Below are 17,536 nucleotides of genomic sequence, written 5' to 3'. Positions count from 1 at the left end.
ACGAGGCGCTATTGCGGGGAGACTCGGAGAAGCGATTTTCACGTTTTGCACGGTGTATTCGAGCATAATATAAAATCGTGGAGCCGCCTATGCCTTATATATATATAAACGTACTTAATATACTTAACGACTGTATAACCTACATCTATATATACAATATATACACACCGACCGGGGTCAAATTCGTCTGTATGCGAACTGTTTAGATAAATCCACTGCTTGTATAAAAAAAAGCCTTGTCCGCTCCATTATTTTGGTTATGATTGCAGGGTAAAATAAAAACCACTCGCGCTGATAATATAAAATATATACCTTCTAAGAAGAAAAAAAGGTTTTCTTCTATAGTTTTCACTGTTATTGTTATTCATTTTGTCGCTGTTTACTCCGCAGGAAGCAATGTTAGCTGGCGCCGACGACCAATTGGTTGACGTATCGTTCGAGTACGGCCGCAACATAGGCCTGGCGTTCCAGCTGGTCGACGACCTGTTGGACTTCGTGTCCAGCAAAGATGCCATGGGCAAACCGACGGCAGCCGATCTGAAACTGGGCTTGGCCACCGCTCCAGTATTGTTTGCCTGCGAAAAGGTATGTATATTACCTATTCCTGCTTTATACTTAGATACCTAATAAACTTTAACCGAAACATAATATTAACCAGCACTAAGTCTAAAAAATCACCCAGACTATTTGAAAATTGACAAAATTTATTAATCATTCAGATTTTAAAACACCATACCGAATGGATAAGCTGTATATACCTATCGGATTTTTGAGAAACGCAATAACAAATATTTTAGTCTTTTTTTTACTTAAGTAAAAGTAAGTATAGTAAAATATTATCTTAAGTATATAAACCAAAATACGCTAAAATTAATGAAAATATAATATATAATAATTATTGTGGCTCTCTAATACGATAATAATACTCCATAGTATATAAACGAACGTATCGACGTTCAAGTCGTGAAACCACGACGTATAAACGTGGGACGTGATATTTAAGAATATTGGAATCATAATTAATTCGTCAGTATTATTTTTTCATAATAGTTTAGGTTTACCGTTCCTTATAATCGACTAATTCGTAGATATATATACACGCGATTGGCATCTCATATTCGCCAATCGTTAAACATTATATGTACCTTAGATACATACTGGTTGTTAAAATTTTACATGATGTAAATCTGAACGACCCTGTACTTAAACACAGTAATACTACTACCTTATAATTATTACAGTTCATTGATTGAGAGTTTACCCGCCGATCGCTCCTTTTACTATATTATTATGTATAATATATGAATATTATATACTTTATATATTATATTAAATTACGAAAGATCGCTGCCGTCGTCCTTACACGAGTATTCCCTATTATCACCTATGTATTATAACCTAATTGCGAAGACCAACAACCGAAGTGTGTATTTATGTTATATACCTATATATATATATATATATATATACTAGCTGATCCCGTGCACTTCGTTGCCCGTTAAATGTACCAACTCTATATGACTCAAACTTTGTTCAATTCGTTATTTAATATTCGGTGTATGGTGTTCGAAATGTATCTTATCTTTCTGTTTCCTGGAATAAAAATTCTGATTCGCAGCAGTATATTGTCAGGTAGGCAATTTACCTGTGGTAGGTCGCGGACCCAGTGCTGTTTGTACGTAAGTGTAGGATTTAACTCTAAATTATCGAAGTTATACCAAGTTAATTTTGATATTATAATATAATTCGAATTGATGCCAGCTTGTACCTGATCCGCCCGAATAACCAATGGCAACCAATAATAAATAATTACTAATTTCTACTGTAGAGTGTAACCAATGGCAACTATTAATAAATAAAAATAAAATTTCCAATTTCCATCTTGAACCTCAATCTCCCTGTTTGAGCAGCTATTTAAAATGCGAATTTCTAAAAATCCTTTCTTAGTGCGCCTATACATAGTAATAAGTACATTTACTGAAAATTTCATATCCATAGCTTCAGCAGTTCCGGCTAGGCGATGATGAATCACCCAGGACAAGTCTTTTTATATATATAGATTACTGGGAATTAAATAAGTCTAGAGTGGTTAGTTTAATTTTTAACTGTAATATACGATCTGTAAAATTTCTTCGTATAATATGCATATAATTGTTAGTTGTTGTTAATTTTGACATGTATATAATATCTCGTGGAGAGAGTCGCTGATTATCAACACTTTTCGGTCTAGAAGGGTTAAGCCGGGTTTAATGGGTAATTTTTTTTTAGTGTATATATTATAATATACAGAAACAGAAGATTGGACGTGTCTCTTCTCTTACTTCCCAATTACCTAACCAAATGTAATTAGGTGTATAATGTATGCATTTCATGACTATGAAATATCTCAAAATTTCGTTTTTTAGATATACATATACATTATTATACACTTTCGATGGTGTATATCAAAAATCGTTTGATATTCCTCGGAAACGTGACTCGCTGTTCCATATCCCCGAGGTATTGGCGACACGTCGTGTTAGTGGTCAATGGCATCTCGTCGCCAGACTGGCTGGCTGGCTAGCTCTTGTACAAAGTATACCTGGTACATAATATACTAGGTGAATAATATGTAATATATTATTATGCATATATTTTAGTGATTTTTTTTAACGACGGCCAATCATTTAAAAGTAATTTTCAAAATGTTCGATAAATAAACAGTAAATACGTACTTATATGTTTACTAAATAATATTTTTTAAACATATATCAGATGCGTGCCCTAAATGGGTATGTGTCTATAGAATCGGAATTTCATCGTGGCACATTGTACGCGGATTTAGGACGACCCGGAAATAAAAAAAAATAGAAATAACCATCGTTTGATCGAATCGGAGGAATTATTTCTGTTGAGGTCGCTCGTCGCCGTCTTCGCGCTGTTGGCCACTCCAAGTTTCTTTTACCAAAAATATACCTAACACAATATATAATAACCGCTTTCTTGCGACCAATGGGATTTCGCCTGAACCGGCGTACCCATACCTGTCAGTGTATTATTATTTTTTTTTTTTTTGTGGCCGTAATCCATCCTGCACGACAAACCAGTTGGTTGGGTTGTAAAATATTTTTTTTCTCTTTTATTACATCAACAATATAATATAGGTAGGTACCTACAACTCGTATGTGGTTGTGTTTCTCGCGCGCGCGATGTAATAATTCCAGGGCAGAGCGCGCAATCAATTGTGTTTAATAATCTCACGCATTTCGCTACGGACGAATATAACGCGCGTATATATACAATACAGATATAATAATAATATATTGTAATATTATAAGTACGCGTTTTAATATAAAACTTATGCATAGGTACGGGAACGGGTACATAGCTGGACATAATAATAATATTATTATTATGCGTTGTTTTATGACGCGAACCTAATGCGCGGCGTTGCGTTGTCGAAATTCAGGTTATGATTGGAGGCATGTCAGCGATGTGTGGTGTATACTCTCCGTCTTAGAATGTACATAATAATATGTATTTGCAATTATACAAAGTAGGTGGGTAATAATTTATTAACAAGGGTCATCGGCGGATCGTATCTCCGAGTAATTTAATTACTTTTTCTCGCGCGTACACAACGTCGTTTCAATTTTTCTTTCCCGCCTATAAGTAGGTACTTATACTTTTTATACGTTTTATTCGCCTCGGCCGAGCGGTGTAAGCCCGGTGCATTGTTTTATCGTATTATATATATGTATATGTGCAATATGCATATATAATATATACAGTTAATTTATAAGCAAAAACAGTTTTCTCCGAAACGCTTCTTCGCCAGGTAAATCCGCAACCAACAAGTATCACGATTCACGACCGCGAGTACCTAAATATTATAAAAAGTGAAGTTGCTGACATAAAAAAACTTGACATCATACAAATACCTATATATATATATTATGTTTTTTAGTATTCGTGGTTCTATTGAACAAGTATAGCGCAAAATATTCTAACACCTATATTAAATTTATATATCTAATACCTATATTCTAATATCCATGTCAAAAAAACACTTTATAATATTAATCACTTTACCGCAAGATCGGTTAACAAAATTCTATTCATTTATTTGTTAATGTTTGGTTGTAATTATATTGCAACTGTAGTGCGAAATGGGCTACCCGAAATCGTTAAGAAAATGATCGATACAACCAAAATAACCTATAACAACGGTTATAAAAATGTATAACGTACCCATGGTTGAAATATACAGGTTATTGCATATTGACTCGGATTGTCATCATCAGAAACAAAATGGCTGCGTAAAGGGATATCACAAATATAAATTTTTCTTATCATTAAAAACACGCTGACAAAAGCTAACAAATTCAAAATTCCCGCGCATGTATACTTGATTGTTATTGGCTCCCTTTACGCTGCCATTTTTGTTTTTTATCATCAAATAATTGATCTAGAAGTGGTATAAATGCAATAACCTTGTATATTTCAACCATGAGCGTACCTATATATACAGCCCAAAAACATATACAAAATGTTAATAATATACTATGTGAATTCGGGTATTATGAAATAATTAATAATATATTATATTATATAAAGGGCGATCGGCGTCGTAATAACCAAACGTGGGGGGGGGGGGTTATATATATAATCGTTAATCATTGTCATATTATAAATGTAACCGTCTACTCGCGATAGTTGATTTAAATTGCCAAAGGCTGGGTGTCCATTATTCTTATCCCACCGTGTATATGCAACCCACGGTGTCGGTGAGAATGATACCGTCGGTTCGCGAGCCGATATAGGTGGGTTTCGCGACGAGTATCGACTGTGCTACAGCAGGGTTGCAGGTTGATTCGGGTATAAAAAAAAACTTGTGTGGGTTAACCCAACCGTTGGTTATTGTTGAACAATTATACCGAAACTTATTCAACCGCATTAAATATTATATCCCTCCGCCGAAAAATACGTTTGACTGCTTAAAATGATAGCCGGCGACGAACACAGAACATAATATCGAACATTTTAAGTTTAAGTTTACATTTTATGCAACTCTTTTTCATTTGGTTAACTCGAAGGAGTCTAAATATCATTAATAGGGAATAAACAACAGTATCACAAATGTTTAACTGTTTAAGAGACAAGCGACGTTTATCAAAATCGATTTTTTTTTTACACATAATTTTGATGAACACGAGACATTATAACATTATAATATAGGTCATAAATAATCATAATATTAAAATAATGTAATAGAAGATAAGTGCATTAGATATTAATTATGTAAAAAAAAAACATTTAAGGCTCAAGTGCCAAAATTCTTAAACAGATGTATTCCAATTTCCGTATTCACCTAAATATGAAAAGCCAATAAAAATGTATATTTATACAAAAACAACGTAAGAAGCCACTTTACAAAAAAAATGTCAAATTGTACATGTAAAAAAAATTATTGCTTATCAAAAAAATTTTAATAAATATTAAAATCACAACAAAATGTTCTTCGACTCTCATGAAACCTTCGCTTAACCCCCTTTGTTTTGTGGAACCATCAATATGATAGATATTATTATTTAACCGAACGTTTATAAAAAATTAAAAAAAAACGGTAAGGTAAACTTTTTAATATAATATAATATAATATAATATACAACGTATTAAAATTCACTTGGACTCGATTTACCGGTTAATAATTGATTATGTGCCCAATCGTTTGGGACTCGATTATTTACCTGGCCCCGACGACGCCGCTAAATCAGTGGGTTGCGTGGGGAAGGGGCGTCTCGTGCGCGGTATGTATATTGTGCGAAAGTAAGACGACCGCGCCTAACCTAATTACACTAACGCCTCGATCGCAGACATTCGGCGGTACTTACCTATATTATTTAATCATACCATCGAGGGCGGCACATATTGTTTGAGGGACGTTGAGAGAGTTCAAGTTATTGCGAATGTTTCGCGCTGCAGAAGGAATGAAAACTCATAGGAATTGAGTACTTAATTAAATGTGAAATTCGTGTTAAAATCGTCTTATATTTTTCCATTTTTTCTCTTTTCTGTCACAATATTATCATTTTGTGGTAACCCCATAATTTATATAGGTCTTTAATAACGAGCTTTTTTACAACGATTATACTATTATATAAGTAACTCAGTAACTGAAACTGGTATATAATGTAGGCAGAGCCCCGCAGAAACACTATTCAGTCTAAAACCCTTAGGGGTGCGTCAATTATTTACATTGAGGTGACCTAATTTGTTTTCATGGCTTATTAAATATACTGATCAATTTTAAGTCACATGAACCAAAACCACGGTACAAAAAATGAGTACGTTGTAAAATAATTATAAAATAATAACAATATTGGTGTCTGCAGCTGTCTATACCGACAACCTATTTATCATAGTCGCTGCAAAACGCTCTTTAACTGTTCTTACTTTTAAAGAAGTATTATTTATATCGATAAACCACCATACTAGTTTAATAATATGTAAATAAGCGAGATAGGTACTTACTATTAAAATATAAAATATAAAATATGAAAAATGAAAAACATAATACTGAGTTACCACAGTTGAAGGTGTGAAACAAGTACATTTTTCTTTGTATATCATTTCTTATCCGTAAATTATTTCGATCAGTGTTTTTAGTTATTACCTACTCATTACTATTATATGTATGGTATAATAAAATACAGAAATATAAACTGGCATAATATCTCATAAACTCAAAAATAACTTGTCGTGGAAGAATTGTGCATAGAATTATATATATGAAATAATATATATAGGCCCTTAATGTAGGTAGTAATACAAATACCTCAATGCTTAAACTTAAAAGTACATTTACTATAGTATAAACTTATATTATTATCAATTCACATAACATCTTTGAACTTAGGTGTAGATATATTATAGGAACTAAGATTTAAAATTTCAGTTTTCAATAAAAAATTGTATACATATATCTTTGGTATACGGTATTAAAGTATAATTATCAGCCAAGACATTATTATCAACGATTTTAAATAATTTTTCAATGTATTCTTTTCCTGAAAACTTGGCGTTTTTACTTACGACACACCAAAGATATATCGACCGCATAGGTATATAATCTGACGAGAGTTATAATATCAAACGAATTTAACAGTCGTATATGTGCAATAGCCAACTATAACAGCTGCATGGCTCGCGTTTTATTATAATCGACAATTTTGAAAGTAATAATATAATAATAACATTTTAAACAACGGTTTTGTGTTAACGTGTAACTGTATAAAATCAAATTAAAAAAAATTGACATTAATTGTTCGACGTATCGTGGTATATATATACGCGTCCATTGCTTGCGACGGTTTTGGAGCACCGGACCGGCATTTTCTTCAGTGGGTTATGGCGACAGGCCACCACGGATACCCAGCGGGTTTTTTTTTTTAGCGAGGCCTGCTCTCCGTTCCCCTGTTCGAACCTACCCTATGAGGGTTGATTGGCGTATTTCCCCCCTCGACTTCTGCATATAAATAGCCCCGCGTTTCCCCGGTACGCCCCGAAAACACTTGTTCTACCAACTGAGTTTCAGTTTCTTCAAGCGTTAACGTCACCAGCTCAAAAAGATATTCTCCCTCATTTTGATTACTTCAGCTGCTGCTATCTTACCACCTCCGTCACTGTCTCCGCTATCACTTCTCGCACTAGCTGTTGTAAATCCTTCTACAGCCAAAATTGACGCCACTGTAACAGCCATTGCGTCTTCCACTGTCGCCAAACGTCGCTTTATTCGGTTTGTACATCACGTCCTTCACAAGTATTTCAAATCGTTGAAAATGGAACACGGTTTCTTTCGGCAGCGGGTCCTTTTGCACCCAGGCCGCGATCGCGTCGTCCACTTCGTAAGCTCTCGAGGGGTTCACCCGCCACATGAGATTTGTCTGCAACGGGTACTCCAAGTCGTAACCTAACCGTTGGGTTTCTGGTCCATTGTTAGGAACAACGTCTTCTCGTTCAAGATATAGCGCCGACAGCGTTCGGTCGATTTCCAGAAGTAGGGAAAGTTCATAGACACGAATTTGAATATGTCATCCATGTATATTAGCCGTTTGGTGAGTTTTTCAGCGTCAGTCCGATCAAACAACGATACGAGCAAATGGTTAGCCTAGAATACAAATTCTCTTTGGCCATTTTTCGTTCGACCAAGTCATTTGGTCTTACGAAAGTCACCAGTTTGGATCCGGCGATCTTCGTGTACACGGAAGGGCCGGTAAGTCTGTGCGCAGTCTGTTCAACTTTGGCGGGTTTTCCTGTAGTACTCTGGACAATGTCCAACTGTCCGAGTAGTTTGTCTGTCCGGAATATTTTTGTCATCCTCTCAGATTTTTGTCGTCGTGATCGCTCACGCAAGTGTTCCCGCTTGACGAATCCCTGGAATTGATTCTGTTTTTAAACTGACGACGTCAGCAGCCAAATTCTGCTCGTTTGTGTCGATGCGATGTACTTCGACTTTAACATCTTCCTTAGTGCAGGCATACTGATCGGGCGTTCATATTTGTACCTTCCTGTTGATTTTTAGGTATTGTGAACTCCGTTAATTCTGGGAATCTTCGGAGACGACATCCTGACCCCGTATTGTCGTTGTCTCGTTGAAAACTAGAAAAATACAGGAACTTGTAAATAAGTACACTGAATGTTATAGTTGGATGTATATATAGTTATAGTTAATTAAGTAATTTGTTGTTGTAAGTCTTATGTTTTGTTTCAAACACTTAAATTGAACCATGATAATACACCAAAATATATAATATATTTTCACTCGTTTAAAACTGTCTATCTACTAAAGAAATAGTTGCATTAGTAACAAATAACAATTTTAATCACTGGTGATGCTTTTATTTTGTTAATAAGATGATTACGAATTGTAATTAAAAATGTCATCACCCATAATAACAGAACGGACGAAATACATAGTACCTACATACCACAAGACATTTTACGGCATTTTAAAACGTATTTCTTATTTATTTCCACAAAAACTATATAATATATTATAATATATATATATATGATATTAAAATATAACGTTGTTGATAAAATTATCATATGAATGCACAAAGATATAAATGTTTTTGACTTTGACGGTGAACACAATTAAAACAGCTATACAAAACAACGGTGGTAGAGTAGAACACAACAATCGAAATCATGACTAAACAAAATAATAGAATTACATAATAATATTAAAATAGTTGGTAAAAAATAAAAATAAAAATGTTATTTCGTTTTGTTCTTACAGTACCCCGAGTTGAATGCCATGATAATGCGGCGGTTCCAAGAGCCAGGCGATGCAGAACGTGCCTTCGAGCTGGTACATAAGTCACAGGGTCTCGAACAGACGCGGTTCCTTGCCAAAAAGCACTGTCTCGAGGCAACTCGTCTGGCCGGCAAGATTGCCGAGTCACCGTATCAAAAGTCTCTGTTGGTCGTACCCGACCTAATAGTGAATCGCATGAAATAGCCAAATCCCCTTTGTTGCACATTGCTTTAGGGTACACAGATAAATGTGTATGCAGATGTTTAGATTCAATTAAAAAAAACGTAATGGTGAACCAGTTATTATATAAAACTAGTCCCAATTATTCAAAAAAAAATATATAATCTATATTATGCTAACGATTTTATTTATATCGTTTGAAGTTTTAAATTGCCTCGATTCAAAGGTACACTTATTTTTGTTATTATATTATTTTATTTTTAATGTATGTTTATTATTAGTATTAATTACATACTTTTGTTTATTTTTTTCAACGCTAGTACTTAAAAACAATACTATCATAATATCAACAATAAAGTAATTTCTGTATGATATTGTTGTAATGATGATCTACATGATTTTCATCCCCTTACAATATTTATTTTTAATATTTTTTTTTTTTTGTGTTACCCAAGAATTTTTTGTTTACTTAATAATTTAATGGACAAATTATATATATACAACTAATCATAGTTTTCTGAACACTATAATCTAATTTTAACAGCGCACAAATTCATTTTTAATAAAATATATTTCAAAAACTCACATATTGTAGCTTTTGATTATTATGACGTTATAATTAAGATTATGGTGTATCACTTAATTTTATTCTATGTATAGAATCAAGTATAATTTTTATATTATTAAACATAAATAAAATTCAGTAAAACTGACTAACAAGATCGTATTTTTTCTCCACATTTTATTTTTCTTAACTTGATGATAAAACAAATTGTAAATACCAAAGAAAATACATTATTTTGTTATCTATAAAAATATTATTTTATTAGTCTATGATTTATATTAATTTATTATTATTATTATTATTATTATTATTATTATTATTATTATCTTTTTTTACCATTTAAAATTACCATTGTGTATAAAAAAAATTATTTAATTTTTTTGTAAATGTGTTGTAAATCTGCATATATATATTTGGGTATTTGGGTCTTATAAGCATATTAAAAATAATATTTTAAAACAGCGCATATATTTTATTTTTAACACTTAATTTGGATTTTTCAATATAATGATTTGTTTGAACTCATTTTTCCTTTTCTATTTTATAATGTATTTCATACAATAATGACAAGAATATTTTACAACCGTAAAAAAATATTATGTATGTTAGTATTGATAAAAAAAAATTATTATAATCAACAAATTTAAAATAATTATTCTTGATATGAAGGAAATTCAGTTTATTTAAAAAAAAAAATAATACCGTTTGATAGTAGTGTTAATTTTTTATTTATTAATAATCCTAAATTAAGGGCTTTTACGTTTAGTTATGTTAATTTAGTTCATATTAGTTTAATATCATCTGGAACAACGAGAATCTAAACTACATTATATTATTATATTCAATTAAATTATTCAAAATAATATTAAACTAAAGAACCTATTAATTGTTTTGTTAAACAAAAATTTAACTAAACATAATTTTTATTAGTGAATTAAGTACTTAATGCTGTTGAAAGCGGACCATGTTTAATGGGTTGAATTTAGGCAATATATATATATCTATATATCTATCGTGACATATGGCGTATGTAATTATGTCATATGACTGTGTATGTAGTGACTGATCATCAGTGTCAGCGAGTTCCCCGGACGCTTTATGTAATTAAAGATAAACTACTGCTAAGATTCTTGGAAATCAGTAACGTACATATACTACATACTACATATAGCTATACGTCACCAAATTTTGCAATGAAAAAAGTTTTAACATAAAAGTCCTAAAATACGGAATAAAAGTTCACCCAGTACCAAAAGCTCGATTTTAATTTGGAAAACATATTTGAATTCCCTATTCTAGTTTCTAGGTTATGCAGAAAATGGATTTTAGATTTTTTCGTATTGATCAATTAGTATAATACCAAATTAATTTTCTTTTTTTTCAAAATTCACCTTTACTTTAGTGTTGCTAAAAAAAAAATCGAAAATCTATTTCTTACACAACCTAGAAAAGAGAATAAGGATAATCTTAAAATATTTGTTTGAAATAGTATCAAATTAATGTTTGAAGTTTCTAATGCACCCATAGATTCTACAGAAGGTATTAAAAATATAAAACCTTTGATTTTTATATAATTGTTATTATTAGATAAAAATAATTCATATTATAACAACTTATATTTAACAAAATGCTGTTTTGAATAGTCAAGTATACACGGTTGATATATTTTTTAAAAAAAAACAACAAAATATATTCTTAAAACATACTAATATGAGAATGTAAAATGAGTAGTAAAAATATCAAATCACAGAAAATACAAATCTTTATAAACGTTAATCAGATGTAATTTATAGGGCAAATGCATGATTGTATTTACCGTTTCATCTGTTTTAATGGATTTTTTATTGGTGCTCCTTGTATTTGTGAGTCAGTTGAATTTTCTGTCTTACGAAATACCTTCATAGTGATAGCAGAAGCAGGGGGAGGTAACAATGGTCCTCCTTCTGGTGTTTCAGGTGTAAGGAGTGTTTCAATTGGAGTTGTTGTACTCCGCACAACATCTTTACCCATTTCTATGATGCCTTGACGCGAACTAAGCATTCCGCATAACTGTATACATGATCATATAATAATTGTAGTTAACAACTACATAATATATTTTAATTAAACATTATTAAAAATTATGTTTTTTCTTACTTCTAGCATTCCAGTTAGAGCTTGTCTTGCTTCTTTATTATGAATAGGGACAGCTGGATCTAAAATGGAATGATACTGCGTCAACTTAATTCTACACAACTCAAGTAGGTCCTAAAATTATATCAAATTATTAACATACATTCAAATTGATTAAAATATAATATTTGTTAATAAATTGTAATTACATCTGCTGCATTTCTGTTTGGTCTTTGTACATAACTAATAAGTTTAGGCCTAGAATAAAAACAATTTATTTATAGGTACATTTTAGTAAATTTGATTTGTTCATAAATCATAATAATTGATAAAATATTATGCATTATTGTATTATAAAATTAAAATTTATATTTGAGTTAAGCAGACTGTTATTTTTTCTACCAATTAGTAAAATGATATAATTACCTACATAACACTAATAATTTATTAAATTGTATTAAACGTGAACATTAAAATTAATTTAAATAGTAATCACTTTAAAAAAAATGATTTTCCTGTCCTTAGAACTTAAGCTCTTCCATAAAACCAATATAATTTGTTTGTTGTTAACATAAATACTAACCGTTCTACGTGGTGTTCTGTAATATTAGATTTTATGTTGTCGCTCTTATCGTGTTTAAGAGAATTTATAACAGATGGCAATATATAAATCTGCAATAATATAAAATTACAACAAAATCTATTAAACTAATGGAAAAAACTTTTTACCTTGGGATCAAACATATGCAAGGCATATTCAATAACAGTCATCACATCGACATGAGGATACCTCATTAAATAATGTAAACAGTCTGTATTGTCACTTTTAAGTACTGGAAATAAAAATTATTTAAAAAATATAAAAAAAATTTGAACCATACATTGAATCACTTACATTGAATTCTTATAAGGACCAACATAGCCACAAAAATATGATTAACCAATGCAAAGTCTTGAGGTGATGTGGCAAAAATAGCATCCCATAACACTAATAGATCTATTAATAAAAATTCTCCACCAAACAGTAACCTCAACCAACGGCTAAAAATGATAACAACCATTATTCCATTGGAAAAAAATTTAGTACGGCTACAATAATCATCTTACAGTCCAAAAGTAGTAAATGAAATATCCAGATCCAATAAATGCCCATATAGTTCTGGGTCATGTTTTGTCAACATTGTATCACGTATTTTGGAAAGCTTTTGAACAACTTCACTATCACATGTAGAACTCTAGAACGAGTAACAGATATTAGATATTACAATAGTCAGAAAACAAAAATAAAAATGTTTAACAAAAATGTATGTAAACTCACAGTAGTCTTTACATGTTTAGTTGGTTTTTGCGCTGATACGATAAAATCGTTAATATTATAATAATCCTTCATTATCTCCATTATAATATTAAACAGGGAACTAAAATTAAAAAGTATTTAAGTTACCTTAAGTACTAAGATTATTAATAAATGATTTCTACACAAGCATATTGTGTTGTCTTACAAATGTACAATATAAACTGTTAAATAGCAAATTTTTGTTCAGCAGAACCAATGAAACTTGAGCTATTAACTTTAGTACTAGACTATTAGAGTAAATTGAATTATTCTCAAACTTAAATTTAAGAACATCATCTGTATTTGTATGTAGGGTTTATATGATATTTAATTTTTATACAAGTTATGAATTTGTAAAATATTAAAATATACATGCTTACCTATCTTACATATCTTGATTTATAATTTAAATATTGTAAAAAGACCAACATACAAACACAATGTTTTTAAATTAATTTGATAATAGGTTAATTTACTCTAATACTTAAATTAACAACACAAGGTTACTTTTGTACATATTTTGTAAGAGAAAATACAATACAGCAGGTGTAGGGATCAACAATAAAGTACTTACTAGGCATCTGCTTCCAAAAATGCAGGATCAAGGATTTTCTGGATTAAATCACTAAAAAAAAAAAAAAACAATAATATTGAGATAAATCAAACATTTTTAATTTAATTTAATTTACCTAACATCAGAAGATGACTGTTCCAAAACATGAAGTAATGCCTGATGGTCACAATGGAGAACAAACAATAATGGCGCGAGGATTTCATGCATACCCTACATAAATATAATAAAATATAATAAATATAATATAATATAATAAAATATTGTTAATATTAGTTATAATGTTAAAATATTATTTAACAGAAAACAAAAATACAAATAATTTATAAAATTGTGGAGTCAGTCAAAATGTCCCCTCAAAAATTTACCTATTTAAAAATAACTTGTTTTTAAATTATTATTACTATTATTAGATTAATTACTCACAAAATATTGTTCTCGTGTCAAGACTAAGTCCAATACTTGATTACAATTATTAAAATTAAAATTTAACTGAGAAAAATGTTAACATAAAAGAGCATTAATAAAATATGATTCAGTTGAGTTAGCCACACACAAAAGAGTTATAATTTTTTTCTTTTGTGGATCACGTGAAACCAAAATTACAAAATGTGAGGAAAATTTAAATTGCTAATCATAATAATATTAAAACTTGGATAATTATGGTAGATTTCATCAACAGAGTTAATAGATAGTTCATAATTTGATTTATCTATATTTGGTAGAATAGAAACTAAGCTAATAATAAATGTTGGTTTTTAAAACGCAAGAGAACAAAAAGTTGCTCTAGTGATAGTATTGACACGTTTAATAAAGAAGGGTTCAAGAATTATTTACAGCTATTAGTTTGCCCCCTCCTCTAAAACATAAAACTTGTATTTTTGTTTTTAATCCAACCGAAAAATTGAATAATTTGTAAAGCCTAACTCTGTATCACTTACATTTTCGTTTAGCCATGTTTCAGTAAAATTATAAATATCGAAATTAGACATGAAAAAGAACTATGTATACAATAAATTTAGTTTTGAAGTTTAAACCCTAAATACTAAATAGTCTGAAATTGGCTAAACAGCTTAGCAGCTTAATAAGCATTTTATTGCCTTTATTAATTACAATATTAATGTTCACAATCAAGTACTTATTGGTTATGATTTTAAAAGTTAAATTGTATAATGATGGTGTTTTAATCGGTTATAAGTCATGATAAAATTTAAGGATAATACAAAATTTTTTGTTGTAACCTACCATTTATTATCTACCTATAAACGATTGTTCTATATTTTTTCTATTACATATAAATAAATATTTAAGATGTAAATCAGAAAATTATAACACAATTTAAATTGCTGAACCTATACTTATCCCTATTTTAATTGCCTATTTGTTTGCCTTTTCTTTATATATTACCAGTTTATGGAAATACTTCACAACGTCATAAACTAATTGCCAAAGGTAAGGTCTTCAAATTATGATTTTTACACATCAAATATTATTAAAACTGAGAATTTACTGTAATAAGTGAATTTTATTATAATTCAAAAGAAAATGTGAAGATATAAACAAATTATTTCATTTTAGAAAAATATTTGTTAAAATATAAAATGAATAATATATTATTTTAAACCTTTATTTTTTTAATCCGTGCACAATTGTAAATATTGATGATTATTATATTCAACATCTACCTTAACATCCTAAAGAAGAAAATTATTTAAAATTTGGATAAACCTTTGTCCTTGATTATGTGTTAATTACCTACCACAAAATAAAAAGATGCTTAATTAAAATATTACATACTTGTCTATAGCTCAAGTCAGGATGTTCCCTTGAATAACAAAATAATATATCAATCATTATGTTTCGAATTTTTTTTGTTCCAAAATATTCAACTTCAGGGGAAGTTCGGATCACATCTTGTTCAATAATTTTCTTTAATTCAATGTCTTTAAAATATTGTTTCCAAATACTCTAAAATAAATAATGTACAAATGAACCACTTAATTCAATTTCCAAGCATAAACAAACAATAGCAATCAGTACAAATGCTATGCAGTGACAAGCTCTGCTAACATTATAGACAAAATCAAAGTACCAAGTAAAATTGTATAATACGACCATACTAAATTATTAATTAACATTAAGTAATTAATTTATGATATCTATGAACAAAAAAGTATTGTCATACTGAATATTGATATGCTAAACTCCCATATGAGCATCAACAATTATAAGCAGAGGTTATCTCTCTATAGAATGTTGTCTTAAATATATTGGGAAAGAAACAAACATCTTCATCTTGTGACAGTGGGTCATCCGGTCCAGAATCCTGAGTGTGTGGATCATTGTAATGTGTCGATTTAATTGTTTCGTACAATGACCGATATTTTTCAATAGCCATCAACCATTCAGATGAATCTGGTGGCAGTATTTCCAGTAAAAGACGCCAACACACACTTCTAAATCTAGATGTCCTCAATTTGGCTTTGATAGCGGTGACTCGTAGTTCATCAATGTTGGTGATATTGAATAAATATGTCCACTCGGTTCTATATAATTTTCAAAACTTAAAATTTCAATTAAAACTAAGATTTTAGCAAAAAGTACATACTCGTATAGTCTGACGGAAACATTTTGACTATTATCATCAACAAAGCTGTTCTCATCTACGTCAGAGTAAAACATTTAGAAGTGAACGACAAATATTGTTTGATCTAAATTAAGTTTATTTTAATTAATATTATAAATGATTAATTTAACTTAATAATGTATAGCATAACCGCAAATAAGGGGAACAATAACAACTTTTCTGGTAATTTGCGGTCAACATAAATACCTGCCTGTAATTATTAATGTTATAAGGTGTATAATGCTGGTCAGTAGTCACTACACATTCAAATTTAATTAAGCACGTCGATTCAATAATGAAATGAAACAATGATCAAACTATATTTTTAATATTATGAACTGTTAGGTATATCTACTAAAAGCAGAATGAGCTATTCAATATTATTAAATTAAACAATTAATAATTTTTTTATCACCATTTTAACTAATAACTTATATTATAATAAATTAACTACTATAGTATTTATAATCGATGATATTAATATACCACGAGAGCATGAATTTTTTTTATCATGATGTATAATATTATGATCATGTGATACTATTAAAATGTATAATACATTTTAGCCGGTATTCGAAAAAAAACCCGGGAAAAATAAGACCTGAAATAAAATCCGCGGAAAAAATGATCTTTAATTAGATACATTTAATTAGAATTTGCTATGTACCATAGAGCTATTATACTAATGGTCAGCGCATTCCACTCCACCCTGCCGTCAATGCACGGGAATCATATAAGGGAAAGAAAGAAGAAAGAAAGAACATAAAGGGGGTAATCATAGACGTATGAAACTACCTATATTACCACAGTCCACAGAATATATGAAATTTCATATATTCTGTGAT

General features: G+C 30.2%; 2 protein-coding genes across 3 annotated transcripts in view; one reads left to right on the top strand and one right to left on the bottom strand.

The window, feature by feature from the left end:
* Positions 1–9,900, top strand: part of LOC132939636 (all trans-polyprenyl-diphosphate synthase PDSS1) — a 39,888-nt gene extending 29,988 nt beyond the window's left edge. Inside the window, exons 7-8 of the mRNA XM_061006914.1 lie at positions 391–585; positions 9,284–9,900. Of these exons, the coding sequence (XP_060862897.1) occupies positions 391–585; positions 9,284–9,505 (417 nt within the window). The 3' untranslated portion in view covers positions 9,506–9,900. The remainder of the gene's footprint in view (positions 1–390; positions 586–9,283) is intronic.
* LOC132939635 (TBC1 domain family member 5) lies at positions 6,641–17,182 on the bottom strand. Of its 2 annotated transcripts, XM_061006912.1 has the most exons (14): positions 16,903–17,182; positions 16,674–16,776; positions 16,353–16,611; positions 15,863–16,033; positions 14,184–14,278; positions 14,069–14,119; positions 13,477–13,576; positions 13,266–13,393; positions 13,054–13,199; positions 12,888–12,991; positions 12,742–12,830; positions 12,368–12,416; positions 12,183–12,293; positions 11,605–12,095 (listed from the first exon to the last, which is right to left on the bottom strand). In XM_061006912.1, the coding sequence occupies exons 2-14, from the start codon at positions 16,745–16,747 to the stop codon at positions 11,859–11,861; spliced, it is 1,614 nt and encodes a 537-aa protein (XP_060862895.1). In that variant the 5' UTR covers positions 16,748–16,776; positions 16,903–17,182; the 3' UTR covers positions 11,605–11,858. The 2 variants fall into 2 exon arrangements, with proteins under 2 accessions (XP_060862896.1, XP_060862895.1); XM_061006913.1 differs by lacking the exons at positions 16,674–16,776; positions 16,903–17,182 and adding an exon at positions 6,641–8,640 and having other exon boundaries at positions 11,863–12,095; positions 16,251–16,360.
* Positions 17,183–17,536: the final 354 nt, after the last annotated feature.

This window comes from Metopolophium dirhodum, chromosome 2 (genome assembly GCF_019925205.1).
Source record: "Metopolophium dirhodum isolate CAU chromosome 2, ASM1992520v1, whole genome shotgun sequence".
Classification (NCBI taxonomy): domain Eukaryota; kingdom Metazoa; phylum Arthropoda; class Insecta; order Hemiptera; family Aphididae; genus Metopolophium; species Metopolophium dirhodum.
The sequence above is the reverse complement of the archived record's forward strand: the minus strand, read 5'-3'. Positions and strand labels throughout refer to the sequence as shown.